This window comes from Phascolarctos cinereus, unplaced genomic scaffold (genome assembly GCF_003287225.1).
Source record: "Phascolarctos cinereus isolate Bilbo 61053 unplaced genomic scaffold, phaCin_HiC Scaffold_2;HRSCAF=192, whole genome shotgun sequence".
NCBI classification, from domain to species: Eukaryota; Metazoa; Chordata; class Mammalia; order Diprotodontia; family Phascolarctidae; genus Phascolarctos; species Phascolarctos cinereus.
This window is the reverse complement of record NW_027555625.1, coordinates 379,654,329-379,680,866: the sequence shown is the minus strand read 5'-3', so window position 1 is coordinate 379,680,866 and position 26,538 is coordinate 379,654,329. Positions and strand designations below refer to the sequence as shown.

The 26,538-nt window shown below is 40.7% G+C and overlaps 1 protein-coding gene across 1 annotated transcript in view; it reads right to left on the bottom strand.

Moving 5' to 3' along the window:
* Positions 1-24,179, bottom strand: part of SH3RF2 (SH3 domain containing ring finger 2) — a 189,173-nt gene extending 164,994 nt beyond the window's left edge. The window contains exons 1-2 of the mRNA XM_020964305.2: positions 23,849-24,179; positions 21,856-22,383 (exon numbers count right to left, since the gene is read on the bottom strand). Coding sequence (XP_020819964.1) covers positions 21,856-22,236 — 381 coding nt within the window. The 5' untranslated portion in view covers positions 22,237-22,383; positions 23,849-24,179. The remainder of the gene's footprint in view (positions 1-21,855; positions 22,384-23,848) is intronic.
* Between the last annotated feature and the right edge of the window lie 2,359 nt (positions 24,180-26,538).

Sequence of the window (26,538 nt, the reverse complement as noted above, 5' to 3'; positions counted from 1 at the left end):
TTTTAAAAAGCTGGAAATATTACTTGGTCCAACTCCGTTATTTTGCAGGTAAAGAAACTTGAGGCATAGAGAAGCTAAATGCCTTGCCCAAAGCCACGAAGGAGCAAAACCAGTGTTTGAATTCAGATTCTCAAGCTAATGCTCTGTGGAACTACCACTTTTTCCATTTCCCAACTTAAAAACTTTGAGGTTCTCTGTCTCCCTCCACCCCTGTCTCTCTCTGTCTTTCTGTCTCTTTCTCTCTCTCTGTCTGTCTCTCCTTCCCTCCCTTCTTCTTTCCCTCCCTCCTTCTTTCCCTCTGTCTTTTTTTGTCTCTGTCTTTGTCTGTCTCTGTCGCCATCTCTCTCTCTCTCTCTCTCTCTCTCTCTCTCTCTCTCTCTCTCTCTCTCTCTCTCTCTCTCTCTCTCTCTCTCTCTCTCTCTCTCTCCTTCCCTTATCTCTCAACCACTTACCAAGTCCTACTGATCCCACCTCGGGAATTCCCCAGAATCTTCTCACTCTCTCTAGTCTACTCTAGCAACTCTACTAAGCTTACATCTATATAGAGTTTTACAATTTATAAAACCCCTTACATAGCTCACATTATTGGATTATCACAACAACACTGCATTAGTGCAAGGAAATTAGTGCAAGCGTTATTTCCATTTTGTAGATGAGGAAATTGAGACTTAGAAAGATGAAATGATTTGTACTAGGTCAAATAGCTACTACGTGGCAGAACCAGAATTCAGATGTGGGTCTTCTGACTCAGAATAGAAACTGTTTTCCCTCTGGTCAGGTCAGTTCTAGCATAGTAGTTTACACGTACTATTGTAATAGCTTCCTAGCAGAAGTCAACTAGACCTCTCCTCTCTCCTCCTCCAATTTCAACATTCACATTGTAGCCAAACTAACATTCTCTATGCATAGATCTGACTATATTGTCATCACTTTACTCAAAAATCTTCAACGTTTATGTACTAGTTACTAAATAAATGTCAGACTCTTTAGCCTGTCATTCAAGTCTTCTGTAGTTTGCTGTTATCCTATCTTTCCGGCCTCTTCTTCTACTACAGTCAAGCAGGCTCTCTATACATCTCCCTCTCTACACTTCCCCATCCCTCTACCTTTGCTTACACTGTTGGCCATGCCTAGAAGACCTTCCTCTTCTCTTTCTATCTGCTGAATTCTTACCCACCCTTTAAAGCCCAACTTAAAAACTACTGCCTCAAGAAAGCCCTCCCTGATTCCTCTAATTGATAAGTGACTTTCCTTTACTAGGCCTTGCAAAACAAACAAACAAACAAAAAACCCAACAACCAAAAAATTCCATGAAAAACCTTTAATACCTCTTATATGCACTTATATAATTATTTTTTAAAACTAATCATTTTTTTATTTGTCATATTTCCATATTAGATCATAAACTACTTAAGGGGAGGGATTCTTGTCTCTTCTAATATCTTCCATTCTATATATCTAATATTCTAGAAATCTATTCTATCCTGATATCTTCTATTCTAAAATCTAAATCTTCTTTTGTAATCCCCCTTCAAAGCCAATTGCAAGACTGCAGGCAGTAGGTACAAAATAAGTGAGTGTTTACCTGAAAGCTGGGCTTTTTTTTATATCAGAGAGTTATCTTGTAGATGAAATGAGATCAAATCTAAGATCCCTCAAATTATTTATTTAATTTATTTATTATTTATAATTATAATTATAAAAATATAATTGTAATTCTAATTATTTATTAAATACCTGCTACATGTCAGACACTGTATTAGGCACCAGGACACATATACAAAACCAGGACAGATTCTGCCCATTTGGATAGATGATAGAACACATTGGCTGATAAGGGTACACAGGGTGTGCACAAAATAAATACAAGGTGATTTGAAGGTGAGGGACCTGACAATTGGAGGAATGAGCAAAGGCCTCTTAAAAGAGGAAGTCTTTGAGCTAAGTCTTGAAAGGAGCACGAGGTTCCAAGAGGCAGAGGTGAGAAGGAGGTCAGAGGCATGGTCAGAGTCTGCTTTTTTTTTTTTCCAGTTAGACTTTGCAGGCTCCCCAGAAGTCAGATTCTAAAAGTAAACCATAATTATTTTCTGTTCTGGTTTTCATTGGGCTACATTACAATAAAGTAACAAAGAAGTCTGCATCTAATTTAGCAGGATGGTCCTAGATCGTGACTTCTTATAACTCCTGGGAATGTTCTCTTCTTGACCCAATAGATGCCTCACTGTGCCTTATTCCCTTACTCCTTTCCATCCCTCTTCAAAGAATTCTAGTGTTCTAAAAATCCAGAAAAAGCAAAAAGAAATAAATATTTTAATTTAAAATCATTTTATTTTCTAATAGAAAAAAGAAGGGAAAGAAAAGAATGGAAGAGTTTAAAATTGAGGCAATGAATCAGGATTCTCCCTGTCAAAATGTAGGCTTCTGTATTATTGCTCATTTTTATAAGCACCTGAGAGGAAGGGCATATTGACATGGTCTGCCAACGAGAATCACAGAATCCATCCATTTAATTTCCTTTCTGATGTTAGAGCCTAGCTGTTTTAGGAGAAGTTTGATAACTTTGCCTTCTCTTTCCCTAAAACATCATTCCCCAGCTCCTCAGGAGAACTGTGAGGGAAAGGCCCATTTTCAACATCTCCATCCCTGTTTATTAGAAAGTAGCAAAAGGGAGATTTGCAGGTGTCTTTTCCTCTCAGTCAGGATAGCTCACTAATATAATACCTTCAACAAACACCCTTTTTGAACATAGCTCTGCAGTATTCTATTCTTGTCTCTTGCTTCGTGATTCTGTCTCATTGCCTTGGCAACAAATTAAAATACTTTTATGTGTTCAGTAATATCACCCTTAATTTTGCAAAACCAGGGCAACCGGATCAGAAGACTTCAGGAGGCAGTCCTTTTGTTTCCTTCTCTCTATCTAGTGCCTTTCTGGTTTGGCTTCTTCTTCTTCTTCTTCTTTTTTTTTTTTTTTGCCCTGCTAATTAACTTTAAATCCACAGCAAGCACCTACGTGCTGTTTCTAGCATGCTTGGCTGTAAGGCAGAAACACCCTTTTCTATGGGGGAAAAAAGGCAAAGGCCTGCAAGGGTGTGCTGCTGCAGGCTGGCAGGCAAAATGGCCGATGTGCTGCAGTCTGTGTCCTCTTCTTTGCTGCTAAATGATGCTGTCGAAGGTTCTGCAGTGTTTTAGGTGGACCTGCATTCTGCAGACCTAAAAACTGAAGCCTTGACTCTACCACTTGCCGGTCTTGTAGGAGTCACTATATTACTCTGATCCTTAATTTCCTCAGCGGTAAAATGGGAAGAAAAACATTTATATCACCTACTCCCCAGGGTCTTTGTGAGGGCTACTAGATTTGGTAGTCAAGAGGAGCTGAGCGCAAATCCCCTCTCTGACACTACCTAGCTATGTACCTGTAGATAAGTCACTTAGCCTCAGTTTCCTCATATTTAAAAAGCGGGTCGTGTACTACAGTCTTCGCAAGGTTGTTTTGTGAGGGTCAAGTAAGATAATATGGGTAAAGTGCTTTGCAAACATCTCAGCATTATATAAATGTCAGCTCTTATTGTGGTAGGCAGTGTGGTATATATAGTAGAGTTGCTAACCATGAAGTCAGAAAGACTTGGCTTCAAACACCATCTCATATACTTGCTGCCTGGCTGTGTGACCTTAGGCAAGTCACTTAACCTCTCTGAACAGTAAAATGAGTTATTGTGAAAGTCAAATAAGATAATACATGTAAAGTATTTTGAAAAATTTAAAATACTACATAAATGTGCACTGTTATTAATAATGTATGTGAAGGTGCTACATAACTGTCAAATGCTATATAAATACCAGCAGACACCATCATCGCCATTATTTTTTATGAGACTGTGGTGAAGAATATGACCATTTCTTTAGACAAGATGAAGGACAGGATGGTTGAGGAATAGCTCCTGATGATACGAATAATTCTTATTCTTGTCACACTAATGATGGTAGTCAAAGCTGAGCACAGCAAAGAAAAATAAGAAGGTATTACCAAATAAGATTTGCCAATTTTGGTTTCAGTTGTTTGCCTCAAACACTCAGACATCTACCTTATTTTCTCCTGCCCTAAGGCTTTCTTGTCAGCATCTCAGGGAGGAGTTTGGCATTTAATATTCTAAATCTGCTGGCTTTCTCTCTTTACTGTTCCAAACTTCATTTCTCTTAAGCCTTCTATACCACTTCTCTCTCCACTCTCAGCTGAGGAACCCACTTTGTACTTTACTGAGAAAATAAGAGGCCATTTGCCATGAGCTTCCTCTTCTCCCCTACTTGACATCTCAAATCCATTTCATCATTGTCCATTCTTTCCTCCTTTACTCGAGGGGCTGATAATGAGGTAGCCCTTCACGGCAAGACTATCCCATCTACTTGTACACTCCATCCCATCCCCTTCTATCTCCTCTAGTATATTTCTACCACATTCACTGCCTTTCCCCTGGAATCCTGAATATCTCCCTGTCTCCAGGGTCCTTCTATTCTGCCTACAAATATACTCAGTTCTTCCCATATTTAAAGGAAAAAAAAAACAAACAACAAAAAAGGGAAAAAAAGATTTCCCTCAGTTTCTTGACCTATATTTCTCCTGTTCACAGCCAAATTCCTAGAAAAAACTAAGCTCACTGCTCTTACTTCTTAACCTCTCACTCACATCTCAGCCCTTCATAGTCTGGCTTCCAAACTCATCACGCAACTGAAACTTGTCTCCACTAAATTACCGACGATGTCACACTTGCCAAATCGGATGGCCTTTTTCTCAGTTCTCTTTCCAGATGTCTCTGTATCTTTATCACCGTCGATCTTCCCCCACCCCTTTCTGGATGCTCTCTTCTTTCTGGGTTTTCAGGACACTGCTGTCTCATGGTGGTTGTACCTGTCTGGTTGTTCCTACTCAACCTACGTGGCTGGACCATCATCCATGTCCTACCCCTCACTGTGGGTGTACTCCAGGGCTCTGTCCTGGGTCCTCTTCTTTCTCTCTAACAGGGGTTCTTAACCTTTTTTGTGTAATGGACACCTTTGGCAGTTTAGTGAAACCTATGTGACCCATCTCAGAATAATTTTCTTAAATGCATAAAATAAGATAAATAGGATTAAAATGAAACCAATTATATCGAAATAGTTATGCAAATAGTTTTTTTTAAAAGGGTTCATAGACTATGCCCAAAGGCCTTTAAAAATGTGCATACCCTTTGACCCAGCAATAGCGCTTCTAGGGCTATATCCCTATATCCCAAAGAGATCATACAAATGGGAAAAGGACCCACATGTACAAAAATATTCACAGCAGCTCTTTTTGTGGTGGCCAAGAATTGGAAATTGAGAGGATGCCCATCAATTGAGGAATGGCTGAGCAAGTTGTGGTACATGAATGTAATGGAATACTATTGTGCTACAAGAAATGATGAACAGGCTCACTTCAGAAAAACCTGGAAAGACGTGTATGATCTGATGCTGAGTGAAATGAGCAGAACCAAGAGAAAGTTGTACACAATAACAGCCACATTGTGCGATGACTAATATTGATAAACTTAACCCTTCCAGGCAATACAAGGATCTAAGACATCCCCAGAGGCCTCGTGACGGAAAATGCTATCTACATCCAAAGAAAGAACTGTGGAAGTTGAATTGCTATTTTTTTTCTCTTCTGTTGACTTTTATTTCCTCTTTCTGATGGTTCCTCCTATTGGTTTTAATTTTTACTTACAGCACCACTAATGTTAAAATATGTTTAATAGGAATGTAAATGTGTAGCTTATATCAGATTATGCGCTGTCTTGGGGAGGGTGGTGGGGAGGAAGAGGGAGAAAAATTTTAAACTCAAAAGCATATGGAAGTGATTACTAATAAATCAAAATAAATTAATGAAATTAAAAAAATAAAAAACATAAAAAAGTTCATAGACCCCAGAAAAAGAACCTATTCACTAACCCTAACCTCTTGATGATCTCATCAATTCCCTTGTGTTCACTTATCATCTATGCAGATGACTTCCAGATTTATATATCCAGTATCTCTCTTTGAACTCCAGTTCTCTATCACCAATTGCTTATTGGACATTTCCAACTGTTCAAACTAAACACATCACAGACAGAACTCATTATTTTTTACCTCCAAATCCACTGTCTTCCAAGATTCCCTCTTTCCTTTCAGGGTACTACTGTCCTTCTAGTCACTCAAATCAAAAACATCAATGCCATTCTCAACTCTTCACTCTTTTTCACTTTACATATCCAATTAGTTTTCAAGTCTTGTTATGCCTCCCTCCACAATATCTCTCGCATTCACCTCCTTTCTTTTCATGTGGCTGTTACCCTTGTTTAGAAGCCCATTGTTTCTCACCTGTACTATTACAATCGCCCATAATTGGTCTCTCTGCCACCAGTCTGGTCTTCCAGCTTCCAGATCCAGTTTCCTTCCTGGACTCCCTCCAGGCTATACCTTCCCTTGATCCTACCTGCTGTGAGGCAGCCCTTCGGGGTCTCTAACTGCTACAGTTTTGGACCTTGTGGAAAGTACTGAACAGTCTAATCACCCACCTTCCTCAACAGATAATTTCCCTCAAGGGATTGCTACTCTTGTCTGGGACTCATTTCTCAGTTGTTAGCATACTCCCACCTCAACATTCTCTCCCTATCCCAGTAATTCTGAACCCCTGGCTGTCATTGTACAAAGACCATTCCCTATCCCCTGCTGCCTACACCCTTACTCCTACCCCCCTCAACTCTATTCCCCAATGACTAACTCCAGACCTATGGGCCCCTTCCGCTGTGCTCTTGGGAATTCCTACTCTGTAGTGAACAAACCTGCTTTCATCTTAAACCTTTTACTTTCCTACTCCTTCTACCTCCTCGCTCTCACTGAGACCTGGCTCTCTACTGATGACATAGCATCCCAGGCCAATGTTTCCAGTAGTGATTGCGCTTTTACTCAACTCCCTGATCATGGCAGGAGAGCAGAAATGCTCTTTCCTCTCCTTTGCCACTTCCAGATTCTCCTACCGCTATCGCTGGGTAACCTCTTCCCCTTTAAGATTTATTCAATTCAAACATCACTCAGTCAAGATTCTGGTAGCTGTTATCTACTGATCCCCAGGACATTCTCTTTTCCCAAGGAGTTCAGTGCCAGACTCACAGTCTTTTCACCTCACAGTCTTTTCACCCCAACCCCTACACTGCTACTAGGAAACAGCAACCTACAGATTGATACTCTACCCAAATGTCCTAATTTCTTTTTTTTTTTTTGGGCTAGGCAATGGGGTTAAGTGACTTGCCCAGGGTCACACAGCTAGTAAGTGTTAAGTGTCTGAGGCTGGACTTGAACTCAGGCCCTCCTGACTCCAGGGCCAGTGCTCTATCTCCTATGCCACCTAGCTGCCCCAATACACTAATTTCTTAATCTCAATCTACTCAGTTTTTATGACTTACCCCTCCACTCTGCCTCAGATACACATAGGGACAGTCATACCATTAATCTTGCCATCACCCATAAGTGTTCTGCTTCCACATTCACGAAATGCCAACTTCCTTTATCTGATTCTAATCTTCATCATTTTATCTTTCCCTCTCCCTCATGATCCCAAATCTGTTCTTCCCTACCGTGACCCCCAATCCTTCCACCTTTCAATTCTTTCCCAGACCATCACCCTTGCACTGGCTACATTCATCCTCCTTCCTATCTTGATTCTTTAGTGAACCAGTTCAACACTCTATTATCTTGTAATCTTGTAAAGATACAAATCCTCATTCCATCCCTCCTTATCCCATGGCTGATCATGTCTTGCCAAATCCCAACCTCGTATTAATCCTACAATCTGCTGCCTTTGCTCCTATTCATGTCCTAATAAACAGAGCTAAGAAAATTAGGAAATCATTCTGACTGGATTCACTGTATATATTAACATAATATCAATTGGGCCTTCACTGTAACAAGGAAAACCTTTTACTTTCCAAATCCAAATCACCACAGCAGCTATTCCAAACTTTTTCTTCCCTCCTCAAGCTTTCCACAGCATCCCCTTCCCTCACCATTTCAGTCAAGGATCGTTTCTCATACTTGACTGAAAAACTAAGGTCATTCACTTGGAGTTCCCTTTTCTCTCCTCGTCATCTCCCCCCACTATCTCTGCCTACACTCTTGTCTCACACGAAGGGGTGGCCCTTTTTGCTAAGACAAACCCCTTTGTGCGTTCTTGTCTTCTCCAGCAGATTGCCCCCTTTCTCATCCCCACTCTTACTAATCTCGCTCTCTCCCTAACTACTGGCTGCTTTCCTGCTTCCTACAGACAGGTTCATGTCTCTCACTTCCTTAAAACACCTTCACTTCATCTGATTACAGGTAAATTCCTTAAGAAAACCACCTGCAATCAGTGCCTCTATTTCCTCTTCTCTCACACTCTTTTAACTCTGCAGTTGGAAGTATGCTTCCAACTTATAATTCAACATGATCTTTTTATTTAATACCTTTTTTTGCAATCCTTATTTTTCTTGACCTCTCTGCGGCTTTTGGCACAGTATATCCCCATCTTCTCCTGGTTACTCTCTCCTCTCCAGGTTTTTGGGACACTGCTGGTTATCTTCTTACCTGTCTGGTTATGCCTCAGTCTCCTTTTCTGGTCTTCATGTAGGTCACACCTAGTAACTGTCTGCCAAGGCTCTGTCCTGAGCCCTCGTCTCTTCTCTTCTCTTCTCTGTCTATACTATCTCACTGGGTGAGCTCACCAGCTACCACAGGTTTATCTCTATGCAACTGACCTACTCAATCCTTCTCCTGACCTCCATTCCAGTGTCACCAACTGCCTACTGTACATGATGAATTGGACGTCCAATTGTTTTCTCAAATTCAACATATCCAAAACAGAACCCACCATCTTTCTCATGAAGCCTTGCCGCCTTCTTAACCTCCCTATTGCTGTCAAGGATATCTTCTTTTCCCAGACGCTCAAGCTCACAAATGAGATGTTATCCTTAACTCCTTACTCACACGCACCTCACATATCCACTGTCTCGTCCAGTCTTCTTGTTTCTACCTTCACAACATCTTTCACATATGTGCTCTTCTTTCCACTCACACAGCCACCACTCACATGCAGGTCTTCACTACCTAATGCCTGGACTATTGAACTGGCCTTCTGGTTGGTCTCCCCACCTTAAGTTTCTCCCCACTCCAGTCCAATCCAGCTGCCAAAGTGATTTTCCTGTAGTGCAGATTTGACCTCGCTATATCCCTCCCTCCTATAAAAAAAAATTTCTAGTGTCTTCCTATTACCTTCAGGAACAAATATTAAAATTCTCTGCTTGGCTTTTAAAGCTTTTCACAATCCCTCTCCTTCCTACCTCACTAGTCTTAATACTTTATTCCCCTACATATAGTCTATGATTCAGTGATACTGGCTCTCTTGCTGGTTCTCCCTCTCAGTCTCTGGACTTGGTACCTTTTTATTGGCTCTTCTCCATACCTGGAATGCTCCCTCTCTTCACCTCACAGCCCCTGGCTTCCCTGGCTTCTTTCAAGGTTCATCTCAAATCCACCTTCTGCAGGAGGCCCTTCTCAGTCATTCTCTCCCTTTCAGCACCTTTCATTTACTCTGTATATATTTTGTTTGCATAGTTGTTTATAAGCTGTCTGTTATCGCTATGCCACCTCCTCGAAAGCAGGAACTACTATGTATTTGCTTTTTGTGTGTGTGTGTGTGTCCCTGACACTTAGCGCAGTCATAGTAACCACTTAATAAATGCTTGTTGACTGACTAATTAAAGTACTGCGTAAATGTAAATGATGATGATGATAACATAGGTAAACATGTTTTGTTTTTTTTCAAAAGCCAGACTCACAGAAATCCATCTAGCTTAAGACAATAGTAACTACTGACAGATTAGGACTGAACACTTATAAATGCCTCATTTCCCCCCGCATATTCAAATTCAATTAGATTAATATTTAAGAAGTACCTACTAAGTGTAAGGCAGTGTATCAGGCACTAGGGACACAAAGATGTAAAATAGTATAATTCCTACTTTTGAGGAGCTTACCATTTAATTGGGAATAGGGCATACACAAAAATAAATGTGGTAAAATGAGATGGGGCGAAGGTGAGATATAGACAAAATTCTCTAGAAGAATTTAAGGAGGGAGAGACACTTCTGCTAGTTAGTTCATAGGCTTTTAGGAATAAAATGAACAAAAGGTAGGAACCAGATCCTCTGAAAAACATTTAGCTGTGTCAAACGAGAATAAAGAAAGCCCAACAAACAGTGGAATGCTAAGCTTTGTGAGATGCCCATTCTTCCAAGTCACTCTACTGATGAAAACTTTTCAATGGCTACCCACTGTCTCCAGAATAAAAATCAAATTCCTCAGACTCACATTCAAGGTTCTTCACGATTGGGCACCAGATTCCTTAATCTTATCTCACACTACTCCCTCAACACATTCCACATTCCAACCAAACTGTACTACTTACCATCCTCCAATATGTAGGAACTCTCCTTTATTGATATTTCCTAGACCTGAAATACTCTCTTCTCACTCCTTCACTACTCCCAGCATCCAGAAGGTCTCTGCCTACTGACATCCTCCTTATGCTTCCAGGCCCAGCTAAAATGTAGTTTCATCTAGATAACTTTCCCTGATTTACCCAGCTGGAATTGGCGTCTCCTTCATTTGACATATTGTCATGGCCCTACTCTTTCTAATTTGCATTACAGTCATGTGTATACACATTTCACTGAGTAGAACATAAACTCATCAGGGGCAAGATGTGTGTTTATTCATCTTGTACTTTTCCAGTGCCTAGCACTGTATATTACATGTAAGTGGAAGGTAAAAAATGTTTGTTGCATGTATGAATGAAATTCTACCTATCCTATGCTATTATGTGTTATATAATATGTGTTTTATTCAATCCTATTAAACTAAGCTAGTGGTTTCAAATACTTAGTTGATAGAGAGCTAATGGAATGTCAGCCACAGTTAGTTGTGCATGGGAAAAACTGTTCTTTGACTGAAAACTGTATCCCTGATCCCAAAGAATCAATTCTCAAACTCCTCTTGTGTTGCCGGAGGAACTGGAAAAGAGAATGTGGATGATTCAGAGTGAACTCATTTCTACTGGGAACACAACCCAAAATGCATACTCTCATTGTTGTCTTTACATACAATAAAATAGCTGACTTTGATCATTTGATTATTTAATGCGACTGTTTGATATTTGTTAAATGCTACTTGCTAAACTATTTTATTAGGTAAACCTGCTTGGATGAATTCAAGCACAATTTTTTAAAGAGTGGGAACTCAAGTGAGGTGACAGAGGAAGGGAAAGTTGATGTTTAGAACTTCTTTTCACTTTGGCAGGCCAAAGTGAGGGGCAGAGGGTAGCTGGAATATACAATTTTAACTACTTACTAGAGAGGTATCATAGATTGTGGACACAGAGATGGCCTCAGAGTCACAGAAACCTGGGATTATGCCCCACATCTGACACATTTTGCCTGGGTGAACCTAAGCAAGCCACGTAGCTTCTTATTACCCTAGGCATCTCTCTAAAATTATATATTGGAAAGCATCTGCAAATGAACATTGGTTGAGAAAGTATCTTCATGAGGACTATCTTTACGTTAATATAAATCAAGACAAAAAACAAAAAAGCAAAAGAGATGAAGAATTCATTGTCATTTAAAACATTTTTTAAAAACCATGTTTAAGTTTTTATTAGATAAGAAGAATAGAGATCCCCACAACTACATGGTATAGATATCAATTTTGTTAAGATTACAAAGAAGAATAGAGATTGTACAGCCCTTTTATTTTGGAGTTATATTAGATTCAGTTTCTAACCTGACTGTAAGTTCTTAAGATAAAGGGATCCATTCTTTGTGTCTTTTTTCTAATTTTGACTGACAATGACTGAGTGACTGAATGTCAGTTAACTGCATAGGTAGCCATTCTCCCATCAACACCAGTAGGGCAAATAAAATCCCAGGCTAAACACTTTCCCATAAATATATTAGCATTTCCTCTCTTCTTTGGACTAACAATTCATGGTTCGAACTTGGCCCACAATATTAGAGTGATGTTCATCAACCCCAGAGCCATTTAATATGCTGATTTATGATAAGAATATTTCTAAATGGCTTTATGATTATCACAGCATGCCACTCATTACCCACGTAGATGTTTAATGATGTGACTCACGAGAAATGTATTTACACAGGAGAAATTATTCCATTATTTGATGCATGCATGTGAACCCAAAGTTTGCCATAGTTTTGAATGGAAATTGAGATGAGATGAGTGCCAGGGTCTTTGGGTGAACAAAGCTAAAATTCTAGCCCAGGAAAACAACACAACTCTGCTCCTCCTGGGATCTCCAAAAGATGGCACATATTTTTAAGACAGGAGTTGTTACCTATCTGCCGGCTTTAACATGATCTACTGGGGATTCATATGAGACATCCCAAGATGGCAAGCTGGGAGCTGATCTGGAATATGAACCTGGTGCATATCACTGAGATACAGGCTATACAACTGTAACACATGAACATTGACTTTGGCCTCCCTTCTCTCTTCCCTCTCCCCTGACAACCCAAGGGACTATCAGGTAACTTGGTGATTTTCATGGTAATGAAAGGCTACATCTGTCAGCCCCAGTGAAGTGGAAGGTGGCTCAGTTATCTTGCAAATTGGACCATCTACTTGGATCCATGATACCTTATTTGGCTGAGCTGAACTGATTCCCCAGTTGTAGACATGGCTGATGCGTGAGCTGACAACGTGCAACTAGAGAATGAAACTTCTGCTGCTGCTGAAGGTATCATTAGGTGAAGCAACTGAGTTTAAACCCCCAATTAAGGATAACAGCAAGGACAACAACAGCAATAATAATAGAGATTTTGATCAGGAATGGACCTTAGAGGCCATTGAGTTCAACCTAATTTTGCAGAAGAGGAATACTGAATCACTAATGGCTAGCGTTTTTATAAAGCTCTGAAGTTTGCCATATGATTCACATATAAGGTCTCATTTTATTCCCATAATCTTGTGAGGTAGGTAATGCTCATTTTATAGATGAGGAAACTGAGGCCCTGAAAGGTTAAATGACATCAGTCACATGGCTAGCAAGTGTCTCATTTGAACACAGCTCTTCCTAACTCTCCATCATCCAATTCATATTATCTCTCCATTACTATCTTATTTCCCCAGTCCTAATTCCAGCCAAAGGAATTTCTTCAATGTCATAGCTCCCACCTCTCCCCTGATAATACTCATCATTTTTTTCTTTTAATGACTCTAAAATAGGCTCTTTCCTCTTACCAAAACACTTCCTTACTATCTATGGAATACATTTCCTCCATAATACTCTCTCTGCCTAAGTAGAATTGGTTCTTGTTACCCTACTCCATTATCCGGAAAGGCCCATGTACAGACACTCACTTATGTGTGCAGGCACACTGACATGTGTACATGAGAACATGCATCTATATTCATGTTGTTTAGTCTATTTTGTCACCACTACTAGACTTCAAGTCCTAAACAAGGGTCTTCTCTTCCTTATTTTTTGAACTCCCACAGTACATTGAATGTGATTAAGCAGTTGCTCCCCACAACTACATGGTATAGACATCAATTTTGCTAAGATTACAAAGGAGATAAAATAGTGATAATGATGATGACGATGATGATGATGACGACAATGACGATTATACGTTCTTTGCATTCCAGGAGTCTGCCTGGAGCTCTGCTTGATACACAGCCATAGCCTCAATTATGCATGCCTCAATTTGTTAGTCAGCAGCCTCTTCATTCTCAACTCAAGCATCACCTTTTTAAAAAATATTTTACTTTTTCTCCAATTACATGTAAAAACAATTTAAACCTCCTTTACTTTTTTTAAATTTTGAGTTCCAAATTCTCTCCCTCCCCTCTCATTGAGAAGGCAAGCAATGTAACATAGGTTATGTATGTGTATTCATGCAAAATACATTTCTATGTAAGTCATCAAACATCGCCTTCTTTCCTGATCTCCCTAGCAGCTAATGCTTTTCCTTTTCAAATTATCTTGAATTCATTTATTTTGCATATACTTATAAACCTCATATTATCTCCCCTGATGGAAAGCAAACTCCTTAAAGGTAAGGATTGGGTTTTTTTTTTGTCTTTGTATTCCCCTGTGCCTAGCATACAGCCTGGCACATAGTATGACCAATTATGATTTCAGAGGACTAATGAAGAATGCTGCCCTCCTCCTGACAGAGACGTGAAATACTCAAGATGCAGAATGATACACACATTTTTAGACCTGACCAATAAAGGAATTTGTTTTCTTTAATTATGCATATTTGTTGTAAGGGTTTTGTTTTTCTTTTCTTTTTCCAGTGGGGAGGAGGAAAGTGGGAGGGAGAGAAAACAAAAGCTTGTTAATTTAAAAAAAATTAGTTTAGAAATAAATAAGGAAGCAAATAAACAAACGGATGGATATATAGATATATAGATACATAAGTGGATGAATGCATAGATGAATGAACAGATACACAGACAGACAGATAGTTGTTGATTGAGGGTCAGAAAATCTGGTTTCAAATCCTGGCTCTGCTACTAATCTGCTGTTTGGCCTCTGGCAAGATGCATCCCCTCTTAGTGCCTTAGCTTCTTCCTCTGTAAATGAAACGGTTTCTCTAGCATTCCATGATTCCATGAAACAAATACAGGTACAAATAGGAGAAAATAATATAGGAGAATGAATGTGGCTTATTATTTATAACCTTTGTTTCCTTTCATTGGCTTAGCACTTGTCCCAGCAAAGAGCAAAGCTAGACAGTGGCCCACAGAACAGGATGGATGAGAATGCTCATCAGGATTAAAAAGCTGAGCAAACACTTTCCCTCCCTTCATAAGCTCATTATGGTATGAAAGGGCACGTGGGCCGAGCAATCTTTCTTAAGTGGAAACAGAGCAACAACCAAAAAAAAAATGTGTTAGCTAATACCTCCAGTGACACTTCAGGTGCACATGGCAGATAATCATACCTGAAGGAGGAAAACCTTCTGCCTTTGTTTGCTCCCTCACACTGGTGGAGCCAAGGCTGGCCCTTGGGGAGGGAGCTTCTTTCTTTCCTCAGTGTCTGTCTGTATAGCCTGGTGGTACCCTTTGTTTACAGATTAGGGATAAGACAGTTAAGTGACCTATTCACCCATGAAGAGAAAAGCACATCTGCAGTTATGGCCTTGATGATAAAAGGAATGTAATGTATTTGGCAGGTCCTTTTTGTTTTAAGTTTCATTAGAATCCATGGTTGCAAAGGCACTGTATTATCTTTTGGCCCAAGGAGTAGATGAGAATAGAATATAATTGGGGGAGTGTTTGTGTGTGTGTGTGTGTGTGTGTGTGTGTGTGTGTGTGTGAGGGTACAATGTCAATTTCAGGTAAAACGCAAAATTACTGGAGCATAGGGTTTTTTTGAAAACTATTGGTAGACTTCCATTAAGTCCCTTCCATCAACTCCATATATCTTGCATGTCCCTAGTTATTACACATTGCTTCCTCCATTAGAATGTAAGATCCTCGAAGGCAAGGGCTGTTTTTGCTTTCTATGTATCCCCAGAACTTTTAGTAAACACTTAATAAATGTTTGTGGACTAAGTTAATGAATCATTTGGGTCTTCCAACTTCTTATCCTCTGTTCTCGCCCTATGTGACATTCTCTTTGTCAAATTATGTATTCTTCCCTCCTGCACCTGTGTTGCAGCTGGCTCACATTTCATGGAGCTCTTTTTTTTAGGTGCTCTGGCTAATTACTGACTACATGCAACCTCAGCAAAAACAAATGTCTGCATCACAAAGTCGGAGGGAGTAAGTGCCTGAATCCAGGGTCAAGGGCTCTGGCTACTGTCTGGCTTAAGTACAACTATATATCCCAGATGAAATCCATGACCTTTCATTCCCTTTTGTTGGCTTAAAAAACAGCTGAAAGAAGCTTCTGTTCTAGTTTTGTTTCTAGGACAAAGTCAGATGGTCCCTGTATTTGAGGTGGGAGGTGAGTTGGTTTGTTTTTTTCCTCCTTAAGACAGAGAGCATCACAAGGTCTGTTGAAGGCATGATGCTGAGCAGGAAAGATAGGATGGTGAGGTGAGGGATAAGTCAGGTGAGGTAATGCTATGTGTGTAAGAGCATAAAAGTCACATTTGTTCATGAGTCAGGAGAAGAGAAAGGTGGAGAAGGTTAATAAATATTGCTTTTTTTTTTTTTGCAGGGGATTAGTAGGGTTGTGGTCTAGCTCTGTGATTTCATGAGTAAACTTCTTCCACGAATGCATATTTGCAACTGGACTGAAAAGCTGAGTGACTTGCCTGTGGTCACATGCATGTGTAGGAGGCAGGACTTGAACCCAGATCTTCCTAACCAGCCCTATACCTACTATGCCATGTTCTTTCTCCCATGACACCATAGCCCTACCTATCACTTTGTATCGCAGGAAATCTGGGAAAGGGAAGCTAATTAGTGAGGTTTCCCCCCAGAAACAAATAATGCCATAAGAGACACAGCATGCCTTAATTTTAGCCAGGGATTTCACAGGATCTTAATTTAGAGCTAGAAGGTACCTTAAGAGGCCATCTACAGGTTGGGTGACTTATCCAAGGTAACACAGGTGTTAGATGGCAGAGTAAGGATGTGAAGCTTTTCCCACTTGTGCTTTGCTAATTCCCTAGTGCTTTAACACTTCTTAGTTTTTTAGGTAATGAGTAAATGCTAAGAAAAGTCAGCAATCTGAATCACTTTTATCATTTGAGTTAAAAAATGAGCCAGAAATCAGTAAGTGCCAGGAACCTTCTGCTCACTGCATTAAGATGGGTTTGGTTTGGTTTTGTTGACATTCACTTAAACAAGGGGTCTTTCATCTGAGCTGAGCTGTGGAGAGTTGATTCAAGAATGGTATCAAAGCAAATTCCAGGGAAGAGGGAGGGGTTTAAAAGTTCCCATGGCTTTCTTGTAAGTCTGAGATATCCAAAATGGTCGACAAGGCAGGCTGCTGACTCGCCAGATGCTTTCAGTTCAGCCATGTCTCTATAAAGAATAAATGACACAGGAGCTGTTTGGTAACCCTGGAATTATTCCGATGACCTCAGCAGTTAGCCTGAAACAACTGCATTCTGCAGAAAAATATGTGGTCAACTTTCAAGGCTGTGTTTTACACAATAGTACTTTGGAGTATGTGGAATGTGGTCACCTTTGCACACAGGGCTATTGTCCTCTTATCTTGAACTGATACCATGATGTGTGATAGTTGGTATACATCTCAGTACAGGAGATGGCCGAATAATGGGGGCCATACCTATAAATGCCAACCCAGAGATGTCTTTTTTTGTTTTGTTTTGTTGTTTGTTTTTTGGCTAGGCAATGGGCTTAAGTGACTTGCCCAAGGTCCCACAGCTACTGTCAAGTGTCTGAGGCTACATTCGAACTCGGGTCCTCCTGACTCCAGGGCCGGTGCTCTATCCACTGTGCCACCTAGCTGCCCCCCAACCCAGAGATATGAACGATCTTATTTAAAAAGCTTGAGTATGGCAAGTAAATTAACTCTTTCAGGATACCAGGCTATAATTGAATACCTTAAGAGAGCTGTCTTGCTAGATGATCACCTGCCTGGAATAGATAATTTACCTTCTATGAGTGAATATTTCACATGTAGTATTTTTCCTGTCTTGGCTCACCATAGAAAAAAGCACAATTAGACTTTATCACACTCTCCTGCAAGGGCCACATCTCCCTCGAAGTTTTATAGAATGCTTCATACACTGGCAGTGCCCAATAAATGGTCAATAATAACAGTAATAATGATAATAATCATGTAAGTACCTTTCATCTAAGGCTCTTAAAGTATTTTGCAAACATTAATTAGGCGAACCTCACAACACTTCTCTGTTTTTATATTATCTTGTGCCCTTTTATAGAGAGGTAATTGAGACCCAGGGAAGTGAAGTGACTGGCCTAAGGTCACAAAACATGTTAAAAATAATAATAATAACACTTGGTATTTACGTAGCATGTCTTCTGAGGAAACACAAGAAAATGGTAAAGATAATCTTTGTTAATATCCTGGAGAAAAGCAGATGGTAACTATTAGTGTCATTTTATAGCTGAGTGAACTGAGGCATTTGTATCTCGTTAACTCAGGTTGCAATGGAAATAAAGCCTTGTACCTCCAGCATGCTAGAGCAATGTTCTGGCTCCTGCATTACTCTCATTTTCCTGTTCCAATCATGGGGCAGATTCCCTGTTATTTTTCAAGCTTATAGGAACTGTGCCTATTTTTGGTAGCAGGAGCAAGTTGCAGAATGATAGCAGAGCACAATGCCAGGTACAAGTTTGTGCACATCCCCAATTGAGAAGTCAAGATCTAAAAAGATCAAGGAATGGAGGAGAGAGGTGTTCAAAGACATCATCACCCAGGGGCTGAAATGGCAAGGGTCTGGACTGAAAAGGTTTGTGTGAGGCAGGACTACATCACAGTAAACTAGCTTTGTTGATCTTGGCTCTTAAACTGGGTTCTAGTTGACAGCTAGGTTTAGTGGTTTCATTCTTATCCCAGGAGTTAGTGGTAGTTCAGCCACCACTACCACTTCACATTTTCAATAGACCTTGGACAAGTCATTTAATTTCGCTAGGCCTCAGTTTCCTCAGCTGTAAAACGAAAAGGTTGGACCAGTTGGCTTCTGAGGTCCCGTTAACTTCTAGATCTATGATCCTATGGACTTTAAGGTCCCTTAAAGCTCAAAATCTATGGTCCAGTGGTAGTTAACACCCTTGTCTGAAATCACAATCCCTGGCTGAGGAATGACAGTGTCATAATAAAAAATGTTCAACTAAAATCTCACCCTCTGCAGGACGTTTTCCCTAACTCCTCTTAATTTTCTCTTAAATTATTGCCTATTTATCCTATAATACAGCTCGCTTTGTACATATTTGGTTGCATGTTGTCTCCCCATTAGACTGTAAGTTCCTTGAGGGCTAGGACTGTCTTTGGCCTCTTTTTGCATCCTGAGGGCTCAGCACAGTTCCTGGAACACAGTAGGTGCTTCACAAATGTTTGGGGCAGGTAGGTAGCACAGTGGATGTGGACAGAATGGATAGACCTAAAGGAGGTTATGAAGAGTCAGACGTGACTTACTCCACAAATGCTGCTGTGGTGGAGGAAAACCAAGCCCCACATGGGCTTCTAATATCTAAAGGCGCTTTTCAGTCCCTTGAGATATTGTCCGCAGTACTAGACTTGGAGTCAAGAGGAATTTGGTTTGGATCTGTCTCTTGGACAAGTTTTCATTTCCCTCATCTGTATATTGAGAGTATTGTGCTAGATAACCTTTGAGGTCTAATGAGCCTTTGATCCTTTAAGAGAAAGAAGCATAGAACTTCAAAGGCACCAAGTTCTTCATCCATAACAAGCAGCTGATTGTTGACTGGCCCCTCACCAATTCAATTCAATACACATTTGTCTGCCGTTGTTGTGGTTCAGTTTTGTCTGACTTCCTGACCCCATTTGGGGTTTTCTTGGCAAAGATACTGGAGCAGTTTGCCATTTTCTTCTCCGGTTCATTTGACAGATATGGAAACTGAGGCAAACAGGGTTAAGTGACTTGCCCAGGGTCACGCAGCAAGTGTTTGGTGCCAGATTTGAACTTAGGTCTTCCTGATTCCAGTCCCAGTGCTCTAAAGGGCCACCTAAAAGTCATGGTGGACTACTATAAAAACGGCCATTTAAGCTTTTGGGAATGGTGACACTTGGACTTGGTTAGGGATTTGATGCTGGATTTGCATAAGCCTAAGAGATAAAAGTTCTCCATAAATAAGGTATGCTTGATTAATGTGTGCCCTTGCCCTTTTCCATTTCTCCTACCTCCCCTCCCCCATGACGGGTTCTAAGCTTTGTCTCTACCATCACTTAGCTGAGGTGGGGGGGTGGGGAGGGGGGAGGGAGGAGAAGGAAAGGCAGGAAACTGTTTGGAGTTTGCGTGTTTAAACACACAAATATCTACATAAGCCCACAACTAAAGAATGTGCACCTATTTCCCTCTCAGCTTTCATTTATGAAATTTTACATACTTACCTACCACAATGAGTGGCGAAGAGAAGTTAAATAATACAGAAGTAGGTTCTTAGGGAACTCCCTCTCTCCTCCCCCTCCACACGCACTTGTTAACACTGGGGTGGTAATTCTCAGCTCTGCAGACATTCAGTGAAAGAAGCTGCCTATGTAAAACCACCTCCCTACTCTCCCCCATCTTGCCCACTGAAGAGCCAAGTCGTGATTGACTGTGCCGCTGTTATGAAAACTCTCTTGCTTTCATTATTTCACAGCTGCTTAGTCTGGCCTTGCATTCTTGTTTTCTAATTAGGACAAGTAAATCGACTATCATATGAGTTGTCCACAGTCCCTAGGTCTACATCAGAAGAAACTCTAGCACGCTGAGTTCAGGGGTAAAACTGCAAATGTCCTTGTTAATTCACAAGGCACACTTCTTTTTATAAAGATGAGCCCTTTATAAAATGTCCTGAGATAAGAAATGTGCAACAACAGCATAAAGATAGGATAATGCCAACAGGCTGAGACAAAAAATGCATGCTTTATAGTATAAGATGTTTAAATATACAGAACTCTGTGGGACATTAATATTTCTAGTTGTTTTTTATGATAGCCACTAATGTGTCTTTTATGAATAGTATGTAAATTTCCAATGTAATGCTCATCTGTTACACTAATAATCATCATTATAATAATAGTACTTACATAGTATTTTAAGGTTTACCAACTGCTTTACATATTAACTCATTTCATTCCCACTAAAACCCTGTAAGGCAGGAGTTATTATTACCATAATTTTACAGATGAGAGCACTGAGGCATTGAAGTTAAGTGACTTACCCAGGGTCACATATCTACTAAGTGTCTGAGGATCAAACTTGAACTCGGGACTTCCTGACTCCAGCTCAAGGCACAGCATGGTGGAGTAGATCAATAAATCCACTTCTACATACTTTTCCTGCCCCATCTTTAAGATTTTCATTTCTTGATGACTTTTAGTAGATTATAAATGTGCATCATCATAACTGCATATTATGACTGGGATAAAGAGATTGGGGCAAAAATCTAAATAAATCTGAATCTGGAAACTTTCCTGAGCCTTGAAAACAAAGCAGTTTAAAAATGTTCCCTTCTTTTTTTAGTCATGCTTCTCCGCTTATTGGTTTGGTTCCTTAAAAGCAACAGTGAAAAGTAGTTTAAAAATATTTCTGAAAAAAAAAACACAACAACCCATCCCTATTACTTCCCTGAACAGAACCTGGGAAAACCAAAAATCTGTAAATATACTCCAGAAGTGGGCATGTATAAGAAGAGTTCACAGACTGTTTGTAGAGTTTTAGACATACTTAGGATCTCACCAAGTTGCACAGTTAAGCATAAAAGGATAGTATTGATAATAGCTAGCTAGTATTTATATAGAGATTCAAGATTTGTAAAATACTTTACAAATATCATCTCATTTTACCTTTGCAACAGCCCTGGGAGTTAGGTGCTATTATCATCCCTATTTTACAGAGGAGGAAAAAAAGGCAGACTGAAGTTAAGTGACTTGCCCAGGGTTACACTGCTAGTACGTATCTGAGGCTGCCTTTGAACTTGGGTCCATTACATAATAATAAATAGTAAGGAAGTTTACTGATGCTAGAAATTTTGCAAGAAATAAAGACTCAACTAAAACCAAGTATTCCTTAGCCATTTGTATTTAACAATCCAGTCTCTGGCATGACAGAATATTAACAGATACTTTCTTACCCCATCCATGTGGATTCGGACATTGGGAGTCAGTCGGTATGGACTAGGCTGTGAACCTCTGGGATCTGTCCTGGTTTTCCTGCTTGGGTCCTGAGAGGTCAATATGCCAGGTCTTCGGGTGGAGCCCACTCTCACCATGCCGTGACCCGATCGGACGCCATCCAGGAGACGCACCAGGAGCAAGTTGGCTGGGAGTTCCTCAATACCACAGAAGACCAGGGTTCTGCATTCTGGGCACCTCAGTTCCTTGCGTGCTTTGAATATCCTCTGTAGACATGGTTTACAAAAGGTGTGCTGGCAGGGGAGGACTCTGGCTGTGACATCGAGCTTTTCAAAACACACGGGACACTCCAGAAGATCAAGTAACGCCAGATCATCCATCTTATTTTAAAACTCCAATCCTGGCCTGAACGGACAGAGTCCACATGGTAAGGCGACCTGAGACAAGAAGTGGGGGATGGGGGAGCAGGTCAGATCTGTCCTCAGGAGAACACCGGCTGGGTCCTGGATTTCAGAGAACCTTGCCGTCTGAAGAAAAAGAGAGGACAAGAAAAAATGTGACTGCTTTGAAATGTATCCCACCTACATTGTGAAGCAGTGCCTCATAAGGCAATTTGCAAGTGTGTACTTTGTTCCGGAATCCAAGTTTCAAGTGAGTCACTGTGATTCAGTAGTAGCAGGTACAGCATTGCCTCTCAAGCCGGCGGCAGGAATCAGAGGGGACTTTCAACTGGTTGACAAGTTAACTGGAGTTTTGGAGGGAAAGCTAAAATCCAAGGTGAATACTTCATATTGAAGTAGCTATGCTAATTCCTACCTGTAAACGGAAGCTAGGGGTGGGTTGGGAAGTACAAACCTGCCTGAGTCTCATCTCACAGCAGAATCAAAACCTCTTGGAGGATATAGATCTATGACTTTCTTTCCTCATTTTTTTCCTAGGCATATGTTTGATTATAAGAGGCAGCTTGCTCTAGTAGACAGCAGGCCAACCTTAGAGTCAGGCAGTCTTGCCTTGGAGTCACAAACTCACTTTGTGACCATGGACACAGGGCATTCTATTGGGGTAGGGTAGGGGGAAGCATGTACACAAATAAATAGAAAATAATTTGGAAAGAAGTACACTATTAACTGAGGGATCAGGAAAGGCCTCTTGTAAAACTAAATTACGGAGGAATTGCCAATCTACATCAGCAAAGGTGCGCACTCCACACCTGGAGTCCCTCACAATTCTGCCCTTCTGACCTATCCCCCCCCAAAAAAAAAGTTAATTACAAAGCAATATACTATGAAGATGTAAGGTTAGCATCTTTTAAATACGTTTCTTGTATGAGATTTCTTAGTAACACATGGGAAACCTCTCATCTAGCAACCTATTTCATTAATAATTTTACCTCCAACTGCAAACTGGTCGCTTTAAGCCTCACTCTGCTTACTTAGCGTGATTATCTAAGACAACCACACAAGGCAATATTCCTCCCACAATGTAAAGTAACTAAGCCTGTTTGGCTACTTTGACAACAGTTCTGAGTTTTAACTGAAACAGATAGGAATTCTGGCCTGTAGCCACAACTTCCAAAAACCAAGCCGAATCCAGAGTTCACAGGTGTGTGTTTTTGTGTGAATGTGTGTGTGTGTGTTGAAAACTTCCCAAAGTCAAAATGCCAAGTCTCAGAAATCCTGTCCTTCCTCTTGATGGGTGTAATGGCCCTCCCGAACTCGCTAGAGCTAAGTAAGTCTCTCGGAAAAGTCCGACGCTCCTCACGCAGCTCTAAGCCAGTTTCAGGGCTTGTGCGTACTGAATAAGTCTTGGGGAGGAGGCAGAGAAAACGTCGCGGGCTGCCCCCTAATAAGCAAAAGAGATCTTAAATGCAGAGAGACAGCTCTGGGCACTCCCACTGCTCCCCCACTCCCCAGCTCCCCCGCTCCCCTCAAAGATGCCAGGCTCTGGCTCGCTCCGGTAGGTAGTCAGCTCCCGGCCAGTTCCGCCACTAACCTCACGCCGCTGACCTTTGCAGAAGGAGCTCAGCCGGCGCGCTCAGCCCAAGTGTCTCGTGTCTTCTCCCGAAGCTGCAGCCTCCTTGAAAACTTTAACAACTATGTATGTTACTCATTTGGATGGCTCGGCTTACTCATCCAGTTCTGTTAACGCTTTCGCCGCCAGGCTGCAGACGCTCGGCAGGTTTCGGGAGGAGGAAGTTACACTCCCTGCGGCGGAGCCCATTGTTTTTGCCGCCCTGTTTATTTCTGGGAAAAGGCGAGATTGAGGAACTAGATTAGGAGGGCGTAAAGAAGAGCGAGCCCCCGGGCCAACGCACGTGTGTGCTTTGCAAGTTCACCTTTTCCATTCGCCAGTCTAAGAAGTTGAAACCCGTCTCCTTCGTTATCAGACAAAGAACATCAACACCATTTCCTTCATCTTAAACCTTGAACCCTCGTGAGGGTTCACTCGGAACAACCTCACCCTCTCCTACCCCTACTGTAACAGCTTGAATGCCTGTCTAGGATCTGACCCATCACATAATTGTGTTAGCTGGAAGAGATCTTAGAGGTCAACTTGCCTAATGCTTTCATTTCCAGATGAAAGGCTCAAGAGCGGTGAAGTGACTAGTGCAGGGTCACTAGTTAATGATAACTGGGACTAGGCCCTAGTTGTCTTTACTTCCAGCTCAGTACTTTTCCCATATTACACTCTCTCACAACATAAAAATTGTAATTCTTCCATTGTTTAGCAAGTACATTAAGATAAACCCATGGGGATAGACAAAAAGCTATAATGGAGTGGTTATTTATATGTTTTTCAAACTTTATCCAGTGCTGTTCTGAAAAATACTCAACCAAAAGAAAATGTATTTTAGCTATGGGGGTAGAACAGATGTTACCTGAATATTTCTGAGCAGAACTTTTTTTTTTTGTTAACCACTTTTTGTCTTTCAGTTGTGTCCAACTCTCTGTAACCCTACTTTGGGGTTTTCTTGGCAAAATACTACAATGGTTTCCTTTTCCTTCTCCAGCTCATTTTACAGATCAGGAAACTGAGGCAAACGGGGTAAGTGACTTTCACAGGGTCACACAGCTATTAAATGTCTGAGGCTGAATTTGAACTCATGAAAATAAGTCTTCCTGATTTCAAGCCCAGTGCTTTATTCACTGTGCTACCTAGCTGTCCTAACCACTTTACTTCATAGCTAACCAAATTTGAGAGATATTTTTCTGTTTTATATATATATATACACACATCAGCTCCTGCTGTGTCCTTGTCACCTCTTCCAAATAATTGCTGGCCTTAGTTTGCTCTTTGGAAAGCCACATGAAGTTCCTGGCTTTTACTGCTCTTTTACTCTGTTTCCTACCCAATAAATTTATAATCTGTTCTTTGTCCCCAACTCCCCAATCTATCTGGCAGCTTCCTTGTCCAAATGAAGTTTTTGGAAGATGCCTGTAAATATTGGCTTTTTGTATTAATGGAAAATGTAATTCATCCTTACTACACACACACACACACACACACACACACACACACACACACACCCTTTGATAATGTACTACACAAATGCAAACATTTTAGGGGAGGTGGTAGGGATCAGACCAGGGATTTCATTAGTGTAAGGAAGGTCCCGGTGTGAAGACTCCCTCCATTAACGTATTGTCTAAGAGAGTTGCCTGGGGGCGTTGATAGGTTAAATGATTTGTCCCTGAATCCCAGAGCTAGAATGCACTAGAGTGAAGACTTGCCAAGTCTTCCTGGCTCCAAGGCTGTTCCTCTATCTCCTGTGCCACATTACTTTTCATATGCAAATATTTATCTTTTTTTATTGGAGCAGGAGAACTTCCTCTTCTGGGTGAAGAATTTCCTCTACTATTGTAGATTGGCACCTTCTCTGCAATTTATGTTCTTGCAGAGTGGCCTGGTTACTCAAAGGTTAAGTGATTTGTCCAGGGTCATATTCATTAGAGGCAGGACGTACAGTCAATAAACATTGATTAAGCGCCTACTATGTGCCAGGCTAGGTGGTGAAGTGGGTAGAGTGCTGGCCCTGAAGTCATGAAGACTCATCTTCTTGATTTCAAAGGTGGCCTCAGACACTTACTAGAGGTGTGACCCTGGGCAGGTTGGGAGCTGAAGAAGGAAATGGCAAACTACTCCAGTATTTTTGCCAAGAAAATCCCAAATAGGGTCACAAAGAGTGTGACACAACTGAACTACAACAACAGTGTGTCAGACACTATGTTAAGCAGAAACATATGTCTAGATACACATTTTCACATATCTATGCAAACCTTTGCATTATACTATTTATACGTACACTGTCAGGTCAAGTCACAGGCAAAATTGTGAAGTGTGTGAGGTTTCTTGCTTCTCTTCTTACTCATCTCCCTCTGTTCCATCCTTACTGTCTTTTTTTAGCAGCACTTTCCCTATACAGGATTACGTTTTTATGCTTTCACTAAAGAGCTCAACAGATAAAATAATTCATAATAAGATGCTTGCTAATTATTATCATGAACAATATTAATACCCCTTATTAATAAAGGACTTCATAATCCAGCCAGTGCTGGGATTATTTGCATTTTAAAAGAGGATACCTGGTGAAAGCAATGGTCTACCCAAAGGAATAAATTGTTAATGGTGGAATTTCTTTTTCTTTTCTTTTGCTTTTTGGTGAGGCAATTAGGATTAAGTGA